General features: G+C 36.2%; 1 protein-coding gene across 3 annotated transcripts in view; it reads right to left on the bottom strand.

Moving 5' to 3' along the window:
• The window catches only part of syt7b (synaptotagmin VIIb), a 208,950-nt gene that overhangs the window by 38,698 nt on the left and 144,511 nt on the right, over positions 1-25,741 (bottom strand). For all 3 annotated transcript variants that reach the window (XR_012335081.1, XM_065294246.2, XM_073811881.1), the window contains one exon: positions 21,401-21,520. Coding sequence is in view for 2 of the 3 variants with exons in the window: in XM_065294246.2 (XP_065150318.1) it covers positions 21,401-21,520 (120 nt within the window). In the remaining variant the exon portion in view is untranslated. The remainder of the gene's footprint in view (positions 1-21,400; positions 21,521-25,741) is intronic.

Below are 25,741 nucleotides of genomic sequence, written 5' to 3' on the forward strand. Positions count from 1 at the left end.
CCACAGGCATAAAAGTCAATTTATAGCATTTAGTCTTACAACTGCCTGCCCAACGGCGTTATCTCAAAATGTGTGTGCAGTGGGTGCGTAACATCACCTATTATACTCCAGGCCTACAATTGTTACATGCATTTTCAAAGAGGCCTCGATTCATAAACCCTCAATACCGATTCATAATTCTTTAATGTGGATTTGCCCTCTCATCAGCACACATTGTCCAAACCTACTCTCCTGTATTATAATCACGCTCATTAGGAGAATATAATTGAAAGATATAATTGCGCTGTGGCGGGAGGATATTGATATAGATGCATTTCTATGAGCGGCAATGACGCTGATGAATGAATTATTTTGAAACAGATTGATTCGGTGGTCGACGAAAGGAGCTTCAGGCGGCTGATTCATTTTAAACTGGGCCACGGAAGGGCGGAGACGGGACAGCGGAGGAGTGAGAGTGTAAAAAGCATGATTATTTTAACATGCAGAGTACAAGTGCTTTGAAGAAGAGCTCGGGTATCAGGGGAACGGGTTGTGATGCCGTCTGAACAAGGATGTGACTTCCTCTCTGTTTCTATTCTCAGAGGAGTCAAGTTAGTCTCTCGGTTGTGTTTTTATGATCTAGTTTTTTATGGGCACATCTCCACTGTGTATAAAGAGTCAAGTGTAACTACTGTAATGAAAGATGAATAAAGGTAAAGCGTAATGAACTGTTAAAGTCTGATATTAAATGATATTAAAAACCTTGGAAAAACAGGCAGGATTCTCTGCTCTTAACTGCTGGGCATGTTGGTGTTAAAACCACGCCCACTCCCGGGAAAGCTGCTGTCTCTCTTAACTTTTAAATACCTGAATGGATGCTCCACATATGAACTCCACAATTCAGTACTATATAGTTTACAGTCTTTATAACGTGTTTCAGCCAGTCCCGGCACCATGGGGGGGCCTTGGGGGGCCTGGCCCACCCTGTGAGTCACTAGTGCCCGCCCTGGACGAGCCTGCGGTCTTCCTTCACCTGTTTACCAGCTCCATGTCCCACCAACTTGCTTGTTTGCACATTTTTTTTTTCAATAGGCTACTGTTATCAAAAGGTATTGTTTTGTTTATATATAACTTGTGAATAAAAAAACTTTTTAAAAGTATTTGATTGGTTTGTCGATAGTGAGCATGGAAATGTTTGGTTGTTCGCTAAGCATAGCGTCACCGCTTAATGTTAAAAAAACGGTTAAGTGTTCCAGTGAGACTGACACGTTATGGTTCTGCTGTGATCTTTGAACTATTTTCGCTAGTTGCGTCTAAAATGTTAGTGACTTAATATTAATAAATTGTTTAGTGAACTTTCATATGAAATTGGTGTCACATTTTCAATCGTGATGTGATGCTGCTTAACTGTATCATGTTATTAAAAACTCCACATTTTTACTGCAGTATGTTAACTGAGCTTAACCCACTTTGTTAACACACTGTTAACGCACTTTGTGTTTGCTGCGCTCATTTGTTTAGCGTGATTACGTTATGCACTTTCGGTCACCATTGAGACTAAATGAAGCAGAATCATTATCGCATTTTGGTGATTGTTATTGGCGTTTTAATCAGGCTAGGCCTCTTGTCTGGTCAGGCAAGTAAAATTATCTTTCACTTGGCCTTTTAAAAAATTCATTTGTCCCTGATAAGCGGACAAGCGTTGATGTCGAGCCCTGCAACGTGTGTTTTTAGACTGCTTCAGTAGGCTAGGTCCAATCTTTACTTCTTATCCGTTGTATTGCTTTAATGGAGAGGTCATTTCTTCCTCGTTTTTTTGTCCATTAAATTCATAATTAATGATATTATGAATTGCAGTGAGGTTGATCTTATTTGTCCCCCCCTGAGAAAAAATTAAATGCCCATCTGAGAATTTGTGTCTGACACCGGGTCTGGTTTCAGCAATAAACCATTTTCTAACATTTATAATGTGTTTAGAAACAATTCTTTGAAATGACTTTACACAAACTTTTAATGAAAGTTGTTGATGTTTTACTTAAAAATGTAAACATCAAAACAGGCATAGTCACAGGCATCTCTATGTGGTTGTATTTAACAATTTTTGCAAACTTTTTAATTTATTTTGTTCTGCGTCATATTTGTAGTAATTTAATTTGAACATTTGGACAAATTGACAGATATTTATTTTGAAAGAACACGTTGGATATTTAATCTTCAGGCTTGCACTTTAAAAAGGGGGCGGGGCTTGAGGGTCCTTTAGCATTTCATTATTATGGCACTTTAACTGATTAGGCATTACAGTAAGTGCTTGTAGACGTCAATATATCGAATGGAGTTTGTCAAACAGAATTGTTGTCTGTCTACACAATGCAAATTGCATTGTGTGTCTTGCAATGTGTTTAAGATCTGTGAGCAGTTAAAAATAATTACATTTCAGGACATTTTTGTACTCTGTTTTGCTAGTTATGGTAGATCAAATTATATTTCTTATCCAATTTATATACTATGGTATTTTCTTTATAATTAATAGTAGAAGTATGGAAATTCTCTCAGAATCCCAGATGTATATATGGCTTCGGTTAAACACAAAAGAATAATTTTATATTAAAATGCTGTCATGTTAGCCAAAGCACATCCATCCATCCATCATTTAAGTTATTCAAATGACTCCAGTGAGTTGATAAATTCTGAAAATGAATATTTTGAACATATTTAGCAAAACTGAAATGCAAATATTCAATATTACAAGTTAATAATGTTCTCACCGCCCCTTTTGTTTGCCCCATGTTGGCATGCGAATGAAAGTGAGCCAAAATCTAAAAACCAAACTACACTTGAAATAAAAAACAATTAAGATTTTTTTGTTATTTCTTATCACAATGTACTTTTCAGTGTTTGTTTTTCTAAAAAGTTTGATTTTAGTAAGCTATTAAGAAGGGGTGTGATGTTGAGGTCTTCACAGGTTCACTTAGATACGAAAACCTCAGGTCCGACTCGAGACCCAAGCGGGTTCGGGTCTAAAATTTCATGTGTGCTGACACAAGTCGGGTATAATATTAGTGGCATGAGGTGTCGGATAATTTAGAATGAATGTATTTTTGCAGAACAGACCCTCAGTCTTTGTCTTACCCCTTGCGACATTGTGTGGTTGACAGTAGGAAAATTTTCGTTAGGACAGACCTGTCAATCAATTTTAAATGCACATGGGATACCTTGGTGTCATCATCAGATAAAAAATTAAAATAAATGAAGAAGTTGGCCAGATTGTTGGTGCTATTTACATTCGGGTCCAGTCGGGTCAGGTCAGACTCTGGTCTTATTTTCTAGAGATTGTGTTTTTTTTTATTTATGCATGTTGGGTTTGGGTAAAAAGTGGTTTGTATCATTTCGGGTCTGGAATGATTTGTGTGTCTGTGATTGAGTCAAATGGGAATATGGGCGGGACCTTGATACCGCGGCTCCACTTTACAATCACTACAGCGCAGACTTTGGCTTCAAATGAACCATCGCCGCAAGACGTCAGTGCCCAGACAGCAAACGACTCTGGGCCGGATCCGCACCGGAGCTGTCGACTTTGGCGCAGATCCGGCTTTGGGCTTCATTATTCTACAATTGAAATCTATGGTGACACAGTGTCTATATTTTTCACAGTCTATGTTTGTTTCATTACATGATATTCAAGAACCAATGACATTCAACCGACATATCTGAACTTGCTGTGCTGATCTATGAGTGTTGATATTATCTATGCTACATATCGATCGTTAACTAAGCGGAAAATACTTAACGTTTTATCTCACAAATGTGAACTTTTACTTTGAGTGTATAATCTTTCTGTTTTGCTGGAAGGTCGAAGGCCGGGTGGGTGTGACCCTACAGTGACAAGAGCCTGGCCGCTGAGTGAAATGATTGAAGGAAGTTATTAGCAGAGCAAGGACATTCTCCATGGCGACCATTCCAGACAGACACCCCGGAGGACCAGGGTGAGCTTTGATCACTGTCTGATGCTGTGACAGACACCCTATCCAATCAGAGAGCAAGACAGCAAAGAGGATGAGAGACAGAGAAACAATGATGGAGAGAGACAGAGCATCGATGGGAAATCTAAGAGGTGTGGAAAACAAGGTCGGTACGAAGATGATGAGACTGATCACGCCTAGGAAACATTTCAGCCGTCGCATGTTTGCTATTGACATTATACAGCAGGCACCAAAATGATGCTGTCATATACATAGGGCCAAATCTAGGGCAGCATCGCTTGTATCCTCCACAATGCAATCCCAGAATACATTGCAACAAGCTCAGTTCAAATGTAAGATTGTGGACGGGGTCAAGGCGAAGGGTAAATTATAAATATAATTCTTTCAGAAATGACAGGTGTGTTATTTATGTATGCTGTGTATTTTTTGCAGGGCTGCATTGACAAATTAATTCATACAAATCAAGTCACTGTCAAAAAATGCTCTTAATTCAAGTCACAACTGACCTAAAGGGGAGTTATGTAAGAGATTTACACGATTTGCGCTGCTTGTGTGGCCGTGACAGTGACCGTTAATGGAAATGCCACTCATGTATCCAACTCAGTCACCTATGTAGTCCAATTTTAAATAGGGCGCTCCCTTTGAAGGACGCTGCCTATTTAGACAGCAGACAACAAGGCAGCTTGCTGGAACTTGAAACAGAACCCCCCCATTAGAAAAAAAGACATAAAACAAATCTCAAATGTAGAATTTATATTAAACCAAAAATATTAAATTATACAAGGTTATGCTGTTGGTTAATAGCCTTATTTTTCTATTGTTTAATTGTGCAGAATAAATGATAAATAAATGTTTTTAATAGAGCCGTCAGAAGATTAATCTTGATTAATTGCATACAAAATAAAAGTTTGTGCACTGTGTGAAATTAATTTGTATATATAAATACACGCATGTATGTATTTACGAAACATTTAAATACATTTATTTATTTATGTTTAAATATTAAAAAATATATACCTAAATAAAAAAATTATTAAATGTATACATGTATGTGTGTATTTATATATACATAATAATTACAAACAATAAACACACAAATATATTATGCAAACACAAACTTTTATTTTGTACGCGATTAATCGCAATTAATTTTTTGACAGCCTTAGTTTTAAATGAAATGTCATAAAACCTGGGACCATTCTAAGCCCCCGAATGGGCCACGACTTTATTTTTTACGCATATGCAACGGTCTGCGTACAGTGCGCATGAACACACAATTTATTATCAGAATAGTACATGTGTACCAGCAGCTCTTTGTAATAATCGCACATACTTTGTATGTCCAGGTGGCATATTTGCGTACCGGAGGATCAGGGATGCGCGGGTTGATCTAAAATAAGGTTATCCGTGGTTACGAGTCATCCAAAAATATTTTTAATGATATTCGGGGTGCGGTCGGTCGGGTTGTTTGAAATAAAGATGCCAATTAACTATGTTAACTCTTTCACCGCCAGCGTTTTTAAAAAAAAGTTGCCAGCCAGCGCCAGCATTTTTCATGATTTTCACCAAAGTTTAATGCCTTCCAGAAAATGTTCTTCTTTAAATATATAAACATACAATATACCAAATGAAAGAACAGACCCTCTGCTTTCAAAAAAAAAAAAAAAAACGTTTCATCCTACCTTTAGTGGTTCTTTTGTAATCAGCTTTTGAATATGGGTAGGTTTCTGCAAAAACACCACATTTTGAGCAAAAAGCAGAGATAATTCCATTTTTGTGACAGACTTTTCATAGAGATCCCATTCAGAGCAATCTTTAAAACAGACACGGACATGCAGCCGCTTGCCATAGGGCAATACTTCCGGGTTTAAAAAGTTGCGGTATTGCGGAAAGACGGAAAATCTCGTCATTGGCGGGGAAGCATTTTCTCTTAATTGACGAGATATCTCGTCAATGGCGGAGAAAGAGTTATACAATTTCTACTTTTAAAAAATGCGGGCCAGGAAGCGGGTCAATAGAATATTTATATAAATATATTTTTTGCAGTCCGAGTTGCGGGCGGACTTTTTACTTGTTTATACATTGACCCGCGCATCACTGCGGAGTATGTAGGCCAGGAAAGTTAATGCAATTTGTTGCATTGCACATGCGTCTAATGCATGCATGTACCCGTACGTGTCAACTGAACGATAATTTGCAAGGTTGTGTGTTTGACTGTACGCTTGTAAATAAAGTATACTTGGGCCTTTGTACAATGTTTTCTGATTTATGTCATTTCTGTATACAGACATGACAACCATAACACCAATGGCAGCCTATAGCAGTGCGTTTGCTCAAGATGAGTTTATTTATGCTATTCCTATAAGATTTACAAAAATTTTGAGCTGTATAGACTGTTTCAGCAGTAACAACATAAACAAGCGCCTGTCATGGTCCGCACGTAACTTCCGGTAAACTACGCTAAGAATAAATAACAACAAAGTTCTTTAAACATAGTTTATTTATATAACAAGCAAAAAACAACACATAGATTACCTAGGAAACCAAAACATTTGTTATTTTCGACGAGGCATTTGTTCAAGAGATCAGTTTAGCAACCAGTCACACCATTAAAAAAACGAAACCAGAAGTGAAGTTCGAATCCAGACGTGTAAAGCGTCAGCGCACGTGCGTCCGATGAAACCGTCTATACTACAGGGTCACTTGTAGTAACCTACGCCCTCGTCCATTTAAACAAAACTGCTTGATGCTTTTGCCGTCTAGATTGTTTGTATTTATCAGTCTGTAGATGAATGAGTACGTGCACAGGCATGTAGTGTTTAAATACAAAGTACTGGCTTGCATTGCATAATAAATTGTATGGATCACGTAAACGCAAATTGTTTTAAGAAACAATTGTAAGAAATAATTGTTTGTTGTCGTGTAAACGTCGCCTTTGTTAATATATGAAGCCTAAAGCAAACATTGGCAAGTACTACTTCTTCTTAGGAAATTATCGATGGGCCTGTTCCAGTGGCGTTTGGTGAGGGGTGCGGGAAGTGACGGGCTCAGTGCCGCAGGCGGCTGTGCGCTACATTTGTGTTATTGTGTTTCCTTTAAAGACTTTAATACGTCAACATAAGGCAAAGCGACAGGCTGCTGAGAGGAAACTTCCTTCAAGGATAAATGACTCTGGTTGTTAATAGATTTGTGGAAAACAATAGCTAAAGGCAGTGGGGTTCTCATACGGTCTTTCATGAGACAGGACTTTCGGCTTATAGACTGCGGGTCAGAGCTACTGTAGTAAGACTTTTAAAAACTGAGGTTCTCATGGGAGCAGATTATGGTTTGTTTCTGTGCAGGATTAAATGTTTTATTTGTGGGCAGGAGTGGGTGGTATTCATGCGAGCTGTTGGTGGACGTGGGCAGTCTGAGAGCAGTTGTTATGTTTTTAATAATGCATATGTGGAACACAATACTCAGTTCCCCGTAGTGTTGGAAAGTCAGAAACATTTCTGAGAATTGATTGTTTCAAGTGACTCGCTTTCAGAAACTGATTGTTTCCGATCTGTTTCTGAAAAACAAATGTGCTTTCGTGGTCTGAGAGCACAGATGGTCAATGCTCAAATTCTTACTCGGTAAACAGCATGTTTTTGGATGCCTGCTCGCTTTCTTGTAATTTCTTTAGTGAATTTCTTGGTAGAAATCTCCACAAATTTTTCAGAAAATTTTTACTCGATAATTTAAGGTTTTCCATAATCATGGAAACTCCTTTTGAATAAACTACTGTGGAATTCTGGGAATAGGACAAAGCAGGTGGACATTGATAAACATTTTGCAGGACGAAACTCAGGAATGGGAAAATCTCTTTCCAACTAAGACCTTTGTCCAACAGTTCAAATAGGAAAAGTCTTTGGACAACCAGGGGTTTTCAAACTTTTGGTAAAAAAAAAACGTATCGTCCATTTTGCATGAAAGTTTTCTAATATTGTGTAATAGTCACATAACATGCAGATTAAACAAATAAAATACATATTTTTGTGTTTTTTTTTTATTCTAAAATGATTTATGTACATTTTATGATTTGATTTTAATTGACTACTTTTTCATCATCTCACAAACCCCCTGCAATTCCCCCAATTTGGGAAACCCTGCTATAGACAATAATGATGACTATAATAGCATTCACACCAAAGGAGGATAATGATAATGTTATGCAAGTCTAAGCTTGTGTGATGCACTATTAAAGACAGATGTAGGCGACCCGCTGTTACTTTATATTATGTAAAGACACAAAAAGAAAAACAGACACTTTGGGAATTCTTCATAAATGAGAAGCCCTCACTCTGTTAACCCTCATAAGCACTGATTTTCTGATTTTACACTAAGGGTTCCTGGGGGTTCAAAATGACCCCAGAAATTGATAGAGTGATTACAAAATTTTTTTTTTTTTATTATACAATTAGTTTTTTGTTTACTTCCCATCTATACATTAATGCTGTGATTTGGGAGATATGTAGTATTTTTGTATGCCTCAACTACACTATTAGCTTGCCTGTAAAAAATAGTTTTTTAATGAAAAATTCACATAATTATCTTCTAAATTTGATTTAAATTGTTTGTAGTTATACTACGGGTCAGTTGAATGTTTGAATCTGATTGGCTGATGAACGTTCTGAGGTCTGAAATAATATTCTGTGAAGCGCACGTCGAACGCAGTTCCAGGCAGCTCTCTTGACCGCATTACAGTTCCATATCGCTACGCATAGTTAACTGTAATAACAGACTAACAAAAACAACATGACAGACGATTTTCCGAGGCAATAACAGCGCTGTTTAGAGACACACAGAGATGCAATCGTTCACAAAAAACCTTTTAACCAGCAGATGCCCATAGAGACCCATTCATTTCACTGGATGTGGCCAACTGCTCACATCACTACTTTAGTGATACATTTTGTGAATTTATGTATATATAAACATTAGAAAGGACATTAAAAATAAATATTTTTTGTAGTTTTTAAAGCATTTTGAAATGTCTGTTTTTACATAATGCCACAGAAATTTGACTGAGTGTAAGTGTGTGTGTGTGTGTGTGTGTGTGTGTGTGTGTGTGTGTGTGTGTGTGTGTGTGTGTGTGTGTGTCCACGATCTTGTGTGAGCATTAGAGCCCACCGCTTTACATCTTTGTTCTGCATCGATGGCTCTTTTTGGCCAAATAAAAAAAATGCTCTCTGTGGCAGTCATAACTTTTTTTTTTGTACGTGTGTTTGTGTGTGTGTGTGATTGAGCATTCTTTTCTATATTGCATTTGTGCTCTAGTACAAGGCCTTCTTTTCTGTGTGGACATTTTCAGACTTTTTTGGATGCATTGATTTTTTTGACAAATAAAAAAGATTTTTTGCATTTTCCATTCATTTTCAATTGAGGTCATATTGACCCACAAGGACCGCTTTTGTAAAAAAAAATGACACATCTTCAGAACAAACGAAATAAGCCCAGTCCTTTTGTATGAATAATGACAAATAATGTAGAAAAGTAAAAAAAAATATTTTTCACTGAGATGAAGGGAACCTTTTTTAACTAAATAAAAAAGTAGCTTGGGGGTCATTTTTACCGAGCCCCTAAGGTGACATTGGAGTAAAAAAATCTATAGTTTAGTTTCATGTGCTCACGTGAAACTTTCATGTGCAGAATTATAATTTTTTTGTTTAGTTTCGCGTGCTCACGTGAAGCTATCGCGCGTACGTGAAAGTTTCACGTGTGCGCGCGATAGTTTCACGCGAGCACGCGATAGTTTCACGCGAGCACGCGATAGTTTCACGTGAGCACGCGAAACTAAACTTAAAAAAAAATCTGCACATGACAGTTTCACGTGAGCACATGAAACTAAACTTTATTTAATTTTTGCTCCATGTCCCCTTAGGGGCTCCGTCATTTTTTTGACCCCAAGGGACTTATTAGGGTTAAAAAAAATCCCAATTTTATTCGTACTTCCATATGAGACATTATTAGCTTCAAAGCATCATAAAAGAGGACATCAGCAAAAGCCTGACAACATACAGGAATCCGATCAGTTTATTTGGTAGTATGTGCTATCACTTCATCGCCTGAAACAATGCCTCTGAAAGTAATCACCACGAATTGTAGTTGTGCCGTGAACTCTGAATTCTCTTAAATTTAGCAGGATCATTAAAACGTTATCTTCATAGTTATATTTATCATCCTTGATACGAATGGCCCTTTTTGCTGAGTCTCTGCTGAACTGTGTGTGTGTTTGATTATAAAGTGGTGTGAGTATTTGTGTGGGTTGATGTGTGTTTAAAGAGTCAAGACGTATTTTTCAAGTAGTGTGTCAGCCAGACGTAGAACTAAACGTATTTTTAGTAAGCACTACACTCTCTTTTAATGAGCACACTCCTACTGCGATCTATGTCACCTCCTTTATACACAGATCACAGTGAGCGAATGATAAAGAGATTAACAAGTGGAATATGTGTTAAACGTGAAAAAGAAATGAATAAAATGAGGCAAACATATAAGAAACAGGCACATTCATAATGTATGTGGCATTCCAATGCTGACCGTTACGATCAAACGTCCAAGCGAGAGGTTGGCAAGCATATTGACACAGTGATTGATAGCCTACAAGGCTACACAGCAAGGATAACTTCCATTGATTTTGTGATGAGTTTGTGTGCTTGATTGGGAGAGAAACGCTGTGCTTCAGAACTTGTGAATGAGTAACCGTGGAAAGGTCATATTCACGTGCTGTGGACGGATCCCGGCACTTACGTTAAATCAAGGCTAACTATGTCTGTATGGGCAAGAAAATTAGCAAACTGTTGGAAAAACAGTTGTCAAATGAAGTCAAAATATGCTGTATATACTGATACCGTTCACCTAGTGTGATAGCAGGTCATTCTTATTTTTTTAATAGAGGTTTGCAGCCTAAAAAGTGCACTTTGTAAAAAGTGCAATCTGCTGTTAGCACTAATAATTAACTCTATACCAGCTTCTTTTAGCACATACCCTAAATTATATATACTCACTGTACACACTGTATAAACTGACTTCTTAATATACATATAGCGCTGTCTATGATGTATTGTGTAAATATAGTCCTCAGCGGTCAGTAGCCTATATAAAGTGCTCAGTTTATATATGGTGCTCAGCATATTGTACACAGTGTTTAACAGACTGTATATAGCGTACTCAGTTTATATATAGTGTACATACAGCATACTGTATATATGGGTCTTCATTTATATATAGTGCTCAGCAGACTGTGTATATGATACCCACATTTTTATAGTGCTCAGCATATTGTATGTATATATAGGGCTCAACAGGCTACATATATGGTACTCAATTTGTTTATAGTGTTCAGCATACTGTATATATAGTGCTCAACAAGGCTGTATATGGTACTCAATGTATATATAGTGCTCAGCACTAAGCATACTGTATAGTGCTCAGCAGACTGTACATTTGGTACTCAATTTGTTTATAGTGCTCGGAATACTGTATATAGTGCTGAGCAGACTGCATATATGGTACTCAATTTGTTTATAGTGCTCAGCATACTGTATATATGGTACTCAATTTGTTAATAGTGCTCAGCATACTGTATATTTAGTGCTCAGCAGGCTGTATACGGAACTCAATGTATATATAGTGCTCAGCACTAAGCATACTGTATAGTGCTCAGCAGACTGTAATTTGGTACACAACTTGTTTATAGTGCTCGGAATACTGTATATAGTGCCGAGCAGACTGCATATATGGTACTCAATTTGTTTATAGTGCTCAGAATACTGTATATATAGTGCTCAGCAACAAGCATACTGTATATATATATATATATATAGTGCCCAGCAGCAGACTGTATATGAAACTCAATTTGTTTTATATAATACAATTTTATATATAGTGCTCAGCAAACTGTATGTGGTACTCAATTTGTTTAGAGTGCTCAGCACTCAGCATACTGTATATATAATGCTCAGCAGACTTATAGTACCAAGTATATATAGCGCTCAGCACTCAGCAGACTGTACATATGGTACTTAATTCGTTTGTAGTGCTCAGCAGACTGTATATAGTGCTTAGCATACTGCATATCATATATAGTGCTCAGCAGACTGTATTGGTACTCAATTTGTTTATAGCGCTCAGTATATTGTACTTATAGTGCTCAGCAGACTGTATATATGGTACTAAATTTGTTTATAGTGCTCAGCATACTGTATATATAGTGCTCAGCAGACTGTAATTTGGTACACAATTTGTTTATAGTGCTCAGCATACTGTATATATGGTACTTAATTTGTTAATAGTGCTCAGCATACTGTATATATAGGGATCCGCAGACTGTATATATGGTACTCAATATGTTTATAGTGCTCAGAATACTGTATATATAGTGCTCAGCAACAAGCATACTGTATATATATATATAGTGCCCAGCAGCAGACTGTATATGAAACTCAATTTGTTTTATATAATACAATTTTATATATAGTGCTCAGCAAACTGTATGTGGTACTCAATTTGTTTAGAGTGCTCAGCACTCAGCATACTGTATATATAATGCTCAGCAGACTTATAGTACCAAGTATATATAGCGCTCAGCACTCAGCAGACTGTACATATGGTACTTAATTCGTTTGTAGTGCTCAGCAGACTGTATATAGTGCTTAGCATACTGTATATCATATATAGTGCTCAGCAGACTGTTTTGGTACTCAATTTGTTTATAGCGCTCAGTATATTGTACTTATAGTGCTCAGCAGACTGTATATATGGTACTAAATTTGTTTTATAGTGCTCAGCATACTGTATAGTGCTCAAGAGGCTGTATATGGTACTCAATGTATATATAGTGCTCAGCACTAAGCATTCTGTATAGTGCTCAGCAGACTGTAATTTGGTACACAATTTGTTTATAGTGCTCGGAATGCTGTATATAGTGCCGAGCAGACTGCATATATAGTACTCAATTTGTTTATAGTGCTCAGCATACTGTATATATGGTACTTAATTTGTTAAAAGCGCTCAGTATATTGTATTTATAGTGCTCAGCAGACTGTATATATGGTACTTAATTTGTTTATAGTGCTCAGCATACTGTATATATAGTGCTTAGCACTCAGCATACTATATATATAGTGCTTAGCAGACTTATATATGGTATTAAATTTGTATATATAATGCTCAGCACTCAGCATACTGATGTGCTCAGCAGACTGTATATATGGTACTTAATTTGTATATAGTGCTCAGAGTTCAGCATACTGTATGTATAGTGCTCATCAGATTGTATGGTACTCAATTTGTATATAATGCTCACCATACTTTATATATAGTGCTCAGCAGACTGCATATTCAAAACTCATTACGTTTTTTTAAGGTGTATAATCAGACCAATTGTTTTCAAGTTCAATTTAAATCAATGGTATTGTAGTACGGCTGGTAAATAATCAACTTTAAGTTTATTTATGAAGAGACACTATAAAACAATTAAACCTCAGGTGGTGTTGCTAACCCAAACTGTTTACAGACATGCAACTCTCTGTTCTCCTAATCTCTTCATCACAAAGGCTTTGGCACTGTTAGCCTTAAGGCTCACATCACTGAGTATCTGCTGAAATATATGATGTAATGTATACATATTATGTGGTTCTAAGTTGGTATCTAATATTAATGTTTAGTATTATCTTAAAGGTCATGGTGCGATGAGTAAAAAGGTCTAATTTCTATAAATCTAAGATATGATGGATTAAGGTTTAAGAACTTTGGATAGAAGATGCATTTCTTGTAGAGGTGGGGTTTTGCCTTGATATTTCGGGCTAGTTTGACCAGTTGCCAAGATACTCCTGGCTAGTTTGACCAGGTGCTCTTTAGTATCACTTGGCACAGGTCAAACTGGATTTTGACCAGGTGTTCTTTAGTATCACTTGGTACAGGTAAAACCAGATTTTGGTAGTTGTCTCAAGCTGTGTATAAAAGGTGGCCTGGCAAAACATTCTGGGAGGCATCCTGTAACCAGGAGCTCCCACACTTTGTGTGTATTCAAACCTTATGGAGGCATCCTGTAACCAGGAGCTCCCACACTTTGTGTGTAGCCTATACAAACCTTATGGAGGCATCCTGTAACCAGGAGCTCCCACACTTTGTGTGTGTACTAAAACATCATGGAAGAAATCTTTAACAAGAATCTTCCTACACCATTTTAGGTGTATTATATCCACGATGGAAGTACTCTGTAACCAGAGTGTCTATTGCCAGGCATGACTTTGTAACTTTTGCAATTGTTGATCTTTTTAATTACTTTGAATTGAATCATATTCTGTATGATATTCTTTAATTGATGTTTGAAGCTGGAACCTGCCTGGTATAATAAATTGTTACATTTGATTCATCTAAATTCTTCAGAAATTGTATTGATTTATTTTAATTCTTTCAGAAATTATTATTTCCAGTAGATTAGAAGGAGTCTGGTATTACCGCAAAATAAGTATGCCAGGATATGATCACACTGGTGTTTTGATGTTGAATGGAGCATGGGGCACATTCACCAGGACTCTCAGATTTATGTCTATCACCTGCCTTAGCAAGTTGCATGATCGTGACTAAAGTAACTATTTTTATGATCGGAGCAAGCATGGGGCGGCCAGACGTAAAAATATTAGTTTACCCGGCAACCTCTGACTAAGACCAGACTGGCAATTTTGTGTCCGTGAGATGTACGCAACGGCCGGCGTATATCCTGTGCGATATCGGGTCCCTAATGAACGAATAACTAAGACTATGGGAATTTATAAATAATCAAACATATAAATTATGATCAACAGATAATTGGAATAATGCACTAAATTCTTACTATATTAAATTGGAGTCAGATTATAATTTAAACACAGAGGTCAAAGAAACAAATTAAATAAATGGAATTATTCTTCTAGAAGCGCTAAAGGAAAACGAGAACACGAGACCCCTTCACCACGCATTGGATACCTTCCTTGGGCCAGTGGGTGGCGTCTTACAGCTTGGTGACCCCGACGTGATGACGTATACCACAGGTGACGTAATTCTGGTGACGTAGTACACCCGAAAAAGTGACGTGGTACTCCAGGAAGCTTTCCAGCGCGACATTTCAACCATAACAGAGGATTCCATTCATCGCAAAATAGGAGGTTTAAACGTCTACTTTTCTGTCTACAGCTGTGTTGGTAAGTTGATTTTATTTGCCTATTAGAAATGTTGAGGGTAAGCATAAACGCACCCGTATGTTGTAGAATTGGCGGTAATGGTAAACTCAGTGAAAGTCCGGAGAGATCCGGTTATGCATGTTTTTATCGCGGTACGTTACGAAAAGTCGTAAATTTGAGTCTAAAAGTGGAAATATTGCCGTGGCGATTATCTATTTGCTCGTCGAAACGATCTCGCAACTATGTCGGTAACCCATAAAGTATTAACGAATATCCGTAAATAAAAAAATTCCAGTCGGATAAGATGAGAAAACTCCGTGCCCAAGTCGATGCGTCCATGTATGTAAACAAAGCTGCGCAAAACAGGCGATAATAACTCTGTTAATGGAAATAAAGTTACACAGCATGACAACAGCAGTGTAGATGAGGATAAATTCCCTTTGTTAGCAAATCAAATTTCTTTTGTTTGGTAAAGCAACAAAAGATAAATTTAAAATGGATTAACATCTTCCAAATTTTATGCTGGTTCTCAAATAAGGGTAAACATTGAATTACAGTAATTATTAAATGTATGGTTGTTTATGTTGTTCACAGCAAATGTGCAACATTTAAAGGAACAAACTCCTTCTGATACATTTAAACTGCAGTTTAAGTTAATGTGTTTGCATATGATAAGTGAATTTTGGGTTTACATGATTGATATGACAAGAGCAAAGGTTCATATTAGCCTTTTTAAGATCATTAAATGCAGTAAACATCAGTGTATTAACTATGCCTGATGAGTTAAGGAGATACATGTTATTATGGTAAGATAGAAAGATAGATGGAAGTTTATAAATGATTGAAGGCAGCGTTGTTGGAGTTAGAGGTTCAGCGCATGCAGAGTGGAACTAAATGTTGGATATTAAGCATGTAGGGAGAGAAAGATTTGAAATTTGTGAGTGAATCTCCTAAAGAACACTCAGGATTGGAATGGAATAAGTAAATCTTAAAACTCCTAAATTCACGCAGAATTCTCATTGTGAAATAAGGTAAATTGAGCTAAAGCTTTAACTGATGCACAGAAAAATAATGATGAAACTGTTCTTACAATTGTCAATAAAACACATGTGATCTTATCTCACTGAGAAAGAATTACCACTGAGATCAAAGGGCTTAACCCCCTCTCAGAAAGTATGTGCTGTTTCTCCTTGTTTCAAGGGAAATATGTTTAGCTTTGTTGTAAAAAATAAAATACATCATTATTTTCTGTGAATCAATCAAAGTGATTTAAGGCTATGATTAACATCATGATATACAGTACAGTGTTGTCAGCACTGTTAAAAGTTCTAGGCTTAGTCCTTTCTTTATGAGATTATGAGAATTGTCAAATAAACAATTTAGTCCAGTTGTCTAGAGATTGTTGAAGCTGAGTCTTTGTTCTCTATGAGATTGTGGAAATTGTTGATGAGCAATTTGTTGTCTAATTGTCTAAAGATTGTGAAAGTCATAAAAATAGAGCTTATAACTGAGTCCTGAAATCACAGCAGGAATACAGAATTCCTGTTTAAATTGAATCAGTCAGAGCTAAATGTCTTTTTACACTTCTGTATGTCTTCAGGTTGAAAGTTTAGGACTTTAAAATTTAAAGCAAAAGTTTGTGTTTTACATCCTATTCCTTGATTACTTTTTATATTCACAACAGGTAGCTGTTGTTGTTAGTGGAAATGTTAATGCACAGGAACATGTTCTCAATTTTGCAAATTTACTATCATTCTTAAGCCCTTGAGACCAGTAATAAAATTATTTTAATGAATATTATTTTTAATTTAATGTAATTTATATTATAATCATATTATAATATACATTATATTATAATGGCCAGACAGGCCTAATATGGTGAAAAATGATGCATTAAATGCATTTCAAACTTACATGATTAAAGACCCACAAAAAGGCCCGGGGAATATTTAGATTCAGATTTATTTGGTCCACTATCTCGTGCCAAAACGGGGGTATGTGTATGCTTTTGCTTGCTTGTTGCTTTGTTTTTTGGTTTTGTTTTTTGCTTTGCAGGAACACAGAGAATACTATGGCACAAGATAGCAAACCAAACAACTCTTTTATAAGTTTAAAACATCAACTTAAAATTGAATCTGATCAATCAATGTACTTTTATAGTTGGTTAAAACTGTGGGAAATGTTAAATCATCAGAAATTACAGTCCTACAGGTCACAGAGATGTGAAAAGTTTAAAAGTGTGTCCCATAAACAGACATCACAGCAGTTAAACGTGAGCTGACGGTACTGAGAACAACTCAGAGTAAAACCATTTAAGTTTAAGATTAAAATTAATCCAGAAATTTCCCCAGCAAAAATGGGACTTCTTATGCTCACAGTTTAAATGCAAGTGCAGTTTATGGTGCTATACACTCAGACTATACTAAACAACATAGTCAAATATAACAGAAAATTCCCAATTTAATCTGGCCTCTGAAATTAATTTGCAGAAAGTAATGATAAAAATCTTCTTAACAGGAAGAATTTACAACCTAATGCTGTCGTTTACAGCTGTGTGGTAGTGACATCAGTAGAAACTAAATATAATGCCATGTCTTAATGCAAATTGACCAAAGTTTAGAAATGCATGTTTCTTTGTCTGTTATCTTAACATCTTCCTTTTCAGGTGGATCTCAATGACTCCTTAAGAGTCCAGATACTAGAGATGTATCTGAGCCTAAATACAGGCATAAACCTGAAATGCATGAGGAGGTGGGTGTGATAATACTTTAAGGGGTCATACACATCTCACAGTAATAAACTACTATATTCATTATATGACCTCCCGATGTAGCATCGGAACTAAAATTGTGCAACACAGATTACTTTAAGTTAGAATCCACCCACTCTCAGGCATGAACTTAAAATGCACATATTTTCACCATTGAAACAACATAACACTGTTACCTGGTATAAGTTTTAAAACTATCCAGGCTTAAAACATCACACATATGTATGATTAATGACTAAAGAATCCAAACTCTAGAGTTTGTCATACATGCAAAACCAATTAGCATCTCACACATAGGAAATCAAAGAACTACTAATGATGCTAATTTTATTTTTAATATAAAAACTATGTTTGCATTTTTCTTTTGAACTACGTGAAATGTTACAGTGGACTTAGGACATATGCATGGTTTTAGTCACAAATTAAGGTTTTTGTCTCTGATTGAATAAATAAAAGGTAGAAACTCTACCTGAAACTCTAAATAAGACCTATTTGAGAATAAGAAAGTGAAGAATTAAGCCATTTGATGTGGTTGCAAACATGTCTAATGACATTCCAAACTTTAAAAAATTGTTAGATCTGAAGTGCGGGCACTTCTATCGATCAACCACATGATTCTCAATCAGACTTCTAACTATTGAATGTGACTTTGCCAACGTATATGTATAGAATTTGTGAACAATGGTTAAATAAGAAATTCAGAATCTGTTTGTGTACGTTTTTCTAGGTATGTTTTAATTTGCTTTACTGAAGTTTTAGATTTACATGATTAACTTGCATTTCAGTGTTCTGAACTAGTAATATGGTTATTAAAATATAATCATATATCATATAGAGATATCATATTATATATATACTTTAGTATAAATATCTGTATTTTATATACATATAATTACATTTATTTGTATTATATTTGAATTGTATTGTTTTATATGCTTTAATGATATATACCACTGGTAAATATGTCAGTTAAAAACTTTTGCCACTCTTCCTTTAAAATACACAGATTATATCAAAATTCCACTCTATACAAGAGATGCATAATAGAGAAGAAATTGGTATTTAAATCATTTATTTAAATGGGATCATCTTATGGGAAATTACTTTGAAAAGAGAAATAAGACCTTTTACCATTCGCACCTATTATTATGAAACTTCTAATAAGGTCATTTGTTTTTGTAATTTTTCACAACCATTTTCTTCCAATGAAAGTCAAGTTCTTCAGTGTTCAGCCATTGCATGATCATGTGTTTGATGTTCTTCAGATGTCCCACATACAGTGGTGCATTGTCAGTGTGAGGAATTCCTTCACCTATGGAGGTCTGACTATTCTACAAAAAAAATAACCTTCTGCCAATAGGTTACAGAGGACTTTTCAAAATGTCAGATAAATATCCTGGGGAGGATCCCGTTAGACACACGTCTCTCCGTGGTGGGGAGACACTTTCAACGAACACAGCACACAGTCATTGACTGACACCATGAATTTGGTGCAACAGACGATTCTACAGACTGAGTACCATCTCAACCAGGCTAAGGTAGAAACAAACCTGGCCAAAGGAACAGCAAAGATTTTGTCAAGTTCATCTATTCGCTTTGCACAGTATGTATACACTTGGTGGGACTGGATGTTTCGTGGGTGTGTGATTGGCAGTGGACTTGTGTTTGCTGGTATTTCAGGTCCACAATTCGCTTACGGACATCTGCCAATGCTGCTATCACCCTAAGTCCCCTACAAGTGCCCGCCATACAGAGACTGTTGCAATAACAAAAAACACACAAGGATTTGAATATGACCAGCGATGGCCCTTATGGACTATTTTTCAATTGCCCCAAAAGGGCCAGGGGAGGAATTGTAGTACGGCTGGTAAATAATCAACTTTAAGTTTATTTATGAAGAGACACTATAAAACAATTAAACCTCAGGTGGTGTTGCTAACCCAAACTGTTTACAGACATGCAACTCTCTGTTCTCCTAATCTCTTCATCACAAAGGCTTTGGCACTGTTAGCCTTAAGGCTCACATCACTGAGTATCTGCTGAAATATATGATGTAATGTATACATATTATGTGGTTCTAAGTTGGTATCTAATATTAATGTTTAGTATTATCTTAAAGGTCATGGTGCGATGAGTAAAAAGGTCTAATTTCTATAAATCTAAGATATGATGGATTAAGGTTTAAGAACTTTGGATAGAAGATGCATTTCTTGTAGAGGTGGGGTTTTGCCTTGATATTTCGGGCTAGTTTGACCAGTTGCCAAGATACTCCTGGCTAGTTTGACCAGGTGCTCTTTAGTATCACTTGGCACAGGTCAAACTGGATTTTGACCAGGTGTTCTTTAGTATCACTTGGTACAGGTAAAACCAGATTTTGGTAGTTGTCTCAAGCTGTGTATAAAAGGTGGCCTGGCAAAACATTCTGGGAGGCATCCTGTAACCAGGAGCTCCCACACTTTGTGTGTATTCAAACCTTATGGAGGCATCCTGTAACCAGGAGCTCCCACACTTTGTGTGTAGCCTATACAAACCTTATGGAGGCATCCTGTAACCAGGAGCTCCCACACTTTGTGTGTGTACTAAAACATCATGGAAGAAATCTTTAACAAGAATCTTCCTACACCATTTTAGGTGTATTATATCCACGATGGAAGTACTCTGTAACCAGAGTGTCTATTGCCAGGCATGACTTTGTAACTTTTGCAATTGTTGATCTTTTTAATTACTTTGAATTGAATCATATTCTGTATGATATTCTTTAATTGATGTTTGAAGCTGGAACCTGCCTGGTATAATAAATTGTTACATTTGATTCATCTAAATTCTTCAGAAATTGTATTGATTTATTTTAATTCTTTCAGAAATTATTATTTCCAGTAGATTAGAAGGAGTCTGGTATTACCGCAAAATAAGTATGCCAGGATATGATCACACTGGTGTTTTGATGTTGAATGGAGCATGGGGCACATTCACCAGGACTCTCAGATTTATGTCTATCACCTGCCTTAGCAAGTTGCATGATCGTGACTAAAGTAACTATTTTTATGATCGGAGCAAGCATGGGGCGGCCAGACGTAAAAATATTAGTTTACCCGGCAACCTCTGACTAAGACCAGACTGGCAATTTTGTGTCCGTGAGATGTACGCAACGGCCGGCGTATATCCTGTGCGATATCGGGTCCCTAATGAACGAATAACTAAGACTATGGGAATTTATAAATAATCAAACATATAAATTATGATCAACAGATAATTGGAATAATGCACTAAATTCTTACTATATTAAATTGGAGTCAGATTATAATTTAAACACAGAGGTCAAAGAAACAAATTAAATAAATGGAATTATTCTTCTAGAAGCGCTAAAGGAAAACGAGAACACGAGACCCCTTCACCACGCATTGGATACCTTCCTTGGGCCAGTGGGTGGCGTCTTACAGTATAGAAACGAGATCTTGAGATTGTTTAAAAGATACGATTACCTTTTGTCAGTTTGAGATGCTTCTATGTCCGCTGGCGCCTCCTGTAGGTCTGGAAGGTTGGCAAAGTCGTCTTGCTCGGCCATTCCGATTGCTAGAGACAGAACGACCATCTTGCCCTCTCTGTCACAAAACATGAAGTCTAAATTAAACATTCGAACAAAGCAAAACCATTGGAAGAGGTTATCATAAACTATGAAAGAGCCTTTTCTGAATGATTACGGAGTTAAAAAACTTCTAAGTTTGAAGGTTATAGCAGACAGGCACGGATCGATTGATTGAAAAACAGACAGCCAGACAGAATGACAGATAGATAGAGATATAGACAGATCTTACAGGAGGAATTACATGCAAAATAATCCATTGGAAGTCTGTAAAGGTGCAATATTTGAAAGGGAAACTGTTCGTTAGAAAACGCATGACATTGTGAGGCCGAACCGGCTGAAAGTTTATGTCTTGCTCGAGTCGAATATAGAAACTTTGCTCTTGGATTGATAGGCTCGAACACTTCCTGCGACCCTACATAGGATAAGCAGTATAGAGAACGGATGAATGGTCTTGGGGATTTTGAAAGTTCAATAACATTATTCTGGCTTTGTCAAGCCAAAACAAATGCTGTGACAAAAGCTGAGAAAAGTTCAAAGAGACTAAGGAAAGAGCATATGCTGGATGGACTGCTGGAGCCTGAGCGTCACACTGTTTTACCCTCACACTTGCACACACAAACAATCCTGTGGTAAAAGTCTTCAGTGTTCCATATGCCTCTGTGAAATGACTCATACCTTCCTAAGACTCTTACTGCTCTCCTGAATTTCAACTGGCTTTTTTTGGTTCGGTTCTGTCCAATAGATTCATGCCAGCCCATATAGGAAAGAAAAATCACAACTGAGATCTCTTTAACATCTCTGTTAAATCTCATTGCTGTCTACTGCCTTTTAAACCTGTCTCTTGAGAAAAGACCCAAGCAATCTTAAAGTCCCCCTGTAGTCAATAATTTATCACTTAAAACTCATCTTTGAGTATCCTTATTGCATATGTAAAAGTTTTTCCAGTGACAGAAAATTCTTCATGCTAAAACAGCTTGAATGTACAGTAACTTTACACCCTTGGCTCATTTAGTATAAGCAGATTATAAATTAGTGCCCGCCTCTACTCCTTCACACAGCTTGGATCATAGATATGAATATGCAAATTAGTCCCGCCTCTACTTTCTTAATATTTTTTTTATCTTGTTTCAGTACAAATATCTAAAAATTCTTAAATCAATATGCTCTTTCTTGATGAGCAAAATGACCTAAGAAAATAAGTCTAGTTTTAGACAAAATGTATTAATTTATGTATTAAATGTAAGATTTTTTGCTTACCCCATTGGCAGATTTTTTGCTTGTTTAATTCACAAATTCACTTAAATTTTATACATTTAGACTTATTGGGCCCTGTTTTAACGATCTAAGCACATCGTCTAAAGCACACAGCGCACGGTAGTCCTTTTCTAGGTTGATAGAAGCACTTAAACATGGAAAAAAAATGATTTTCATGCAATGACCCCTTTAACACTGTAAAAAAATTCCATAGAAAGTAGTGTTATTGCAGCTGGGTTGCCGGTCACTTACCGTAGATTTAAATTTATGTTATTTACTGGCAATATTTTGTTCAAAGTTAAATGAACATGAAACATTTACAAGTCTTTCTCTTTACAGAGTAAAAAAAAAAAAAAATCTACGGTAAGTTACCGGCAACCCAGCTGCAATTTCTACGGAATTTTTTTACAGTGAAATATAAACAACAATAAAAACTTGATTTTCTCTGTGAATTTTTGTATGTTTATATTTTTTTATAAGTTTTATTTTGCAAATGTTTAACTATACATTTTCAAGATTTTGTAGAATATTTTTAATATTTAATGAAATATTTTATTAAAGTTTGTTATATATGACTTTTTTAAAATAAAATTCATTTTCTTTACTTTCACAATATTTTACTTTCAAAAATGCAATTACTCTTGCTCGCATTTAACACTGGCTCCTGTAATATATTATCTCCTATACTAGCTTAATCTGTTTATCAATACTATGTTTTGAGGCAGTGATATTGTCCAGCAACCAGCCTGTGAAAGCAGTCGAGCAGAACTCCAACACAAATGAGTGCAATCCCTTGTGTAGACAGGACTTTAATTGCCTGTCAGACAATCAGAGTATCTGCGAAATAAAGCTGGAGCCGCTTACAGTTTAGGTGATCCTGTTGAGTCAAAGATTATTATTGCATTAAACGTTCTAGAAACTAAAGATTCAAATTTAAACTGCTCATAGACAAATATGTATTTAATAAAAAAATTATCTACACACCACAAACAATTACTCCAATTGTAACTCTGTAGTCGTACCTCCTCATTATCCTTCACCATCCCATCAAACCCACACATCAAAAATAATAGAAATGTACAAATGTAGTGATGTCTGGGGGGAAGATTTGTACAATATTTGCTTTTAATGCCTACTCAGGTTATATTAAACCATGCAAATATAAGGTGGATGGAAAAAAGGAAGGAAACACTTAACTTTTTGGCAATAAATAATTCATCAAAAAAGCAAACCACGGCCTATTTGAAGGAATCTTGGTTTAATTAAAATATAAAAAATGCATAAAAAAACTCACAGGTAATAAAGCATATACACTGACTGCAATTCTATCTGTTATTATTATTTGTTAATTTTTTTGTAGTAATGTTTTGTAGTCATTGTCCTGTGCTATGTCATTATACAATGAACTTTGCACTTGTGTGTAATTTTGGGTCAAGCCTCCTTAAATTCTTTAAAGCTGAGGATTTAGTTTATACTGTACTCCAATTTATACAGAAATCTTATATGCATACAAAAATTCAACAATGTGTCTTTAATAAAATGTTTGAATAAAGAGCGAAGATGTCAATTGTTCAAAGTTGAATATCACTTTCGGCCACTAGTGTATATGTAGGATCATTTAGTATTGGTCTAAAAAGGTCAAAGTTTAACCATTTTTGGGGCTGTTTACACGAGAATGTTTTCAAACGAAACCGTTAAAACCGTAATCCGGTTTGACTGTTTGTTTACACAACAGTGGTGTTTTGGGGTCCTGAAAACACAAAACTTTTGTTTTTAAGAGTGACACCTTGTCGTCTCCATGTAAAGTGCAAAAAACGCAAATCTGTCATAACGGTGACATCATGCGCATGTGTCAATGTAGTCTAAGCATAAGCATGCACAAGTAAAAGCATATCACCAATGGCGCCCTACAGGACCGTAAAACCTATTTAACCTATTAAAAATTGCAATCGTTCAATACACATGTGCACCTGAAGTCCTGTACCGAAGCGGTTCAATGCAAATACATGTACCATTACACACCTTACTGTATGTGCACAGTTGTGTAGTTTTTCTTTAACAAAGTAAGATCGCCATCTACTGGCCTGGCACGCATAATATTATTGCGTGTAAACGTGGATCTTTTTGACAGCATTCACGTGTGTATGTGAAAATGTAAATAAAATGCAAAGACAAAAACGTTTACATTTTTACGACATCATTTTCGTGTTAACTTAGCCTTACTGTGCGTTCAAACCAGACGAGAATGAAGTGAATAATTCACGGTATTCACGCAAAGTTGCGCTTGAACATTTTTAGTTAACTGACCTCAGAAAATGTGCATAAAATTTGTATCATTTGCACATGAAATTCTGACATGAATACGTTCAATTTGATGGCTTAAGCTAGCTTGTAGTCTCAATATGTGTATATATATATTTATTACACGGCTCTCTGGAATGCTTGATTCTGATTGGTCAGTTGAGACATTTGCAGGTTCGTTCTTTTCGAATAATAACCGCTCCAAAATAATAACGCATAGCCGGACTACTTTTACGAGTAAAATCGCTCCGCGCCAATAAAGATCAATAAAGATTACTGTCTGTTTGGCGCCATCTTGTGACAAACACTCGACAACCACGACAAGACACAGAGAGCTTACTGAGACTGAACTTGACAAAATAGAGCATGACAGCTACGAAGCCAACACACAAAAAAATACAGAATGGGCATTAAAACTTCTCAAAGACTGGCTAAAAGAGAAAAAAATGGAGACAGACAAGTATGAAGCAGAGGATCTTAATAAGGTATTACGATCATTTTATGCATCTGTGCAAAGTTTCGCGGAAGGATAAAAATGTTAATTTAAAACAAATATGCCAATAAAATGTTTCAAATTCATATTCATGTCCAGTTTTTTTTCTTATGTGACAAGTAGCCGTGTAATAAGCGGGATAATGTAGAGTCAGCCGGTAGTTATCGGGAAATAAGCCCCTTCAGTGTG

The sequence above is a fragment of the Paramisgurnus dabryanus genome, chromosome 2 (assembly GCF_030506205.2).
Source record: "Paramisgurnus dabryanus chromosome 2, PD_genome_1.1, whole genome shotgun sequence".
In the NCBI taxonomy this organism is placed as follows: domain Eukaryota; kingdom Metazoa; phylum Chordata; class Actinopteri; order Cypriniformes; family Cobitidae; genus Paramisgurnus; species Paramisgurnus dabryanus.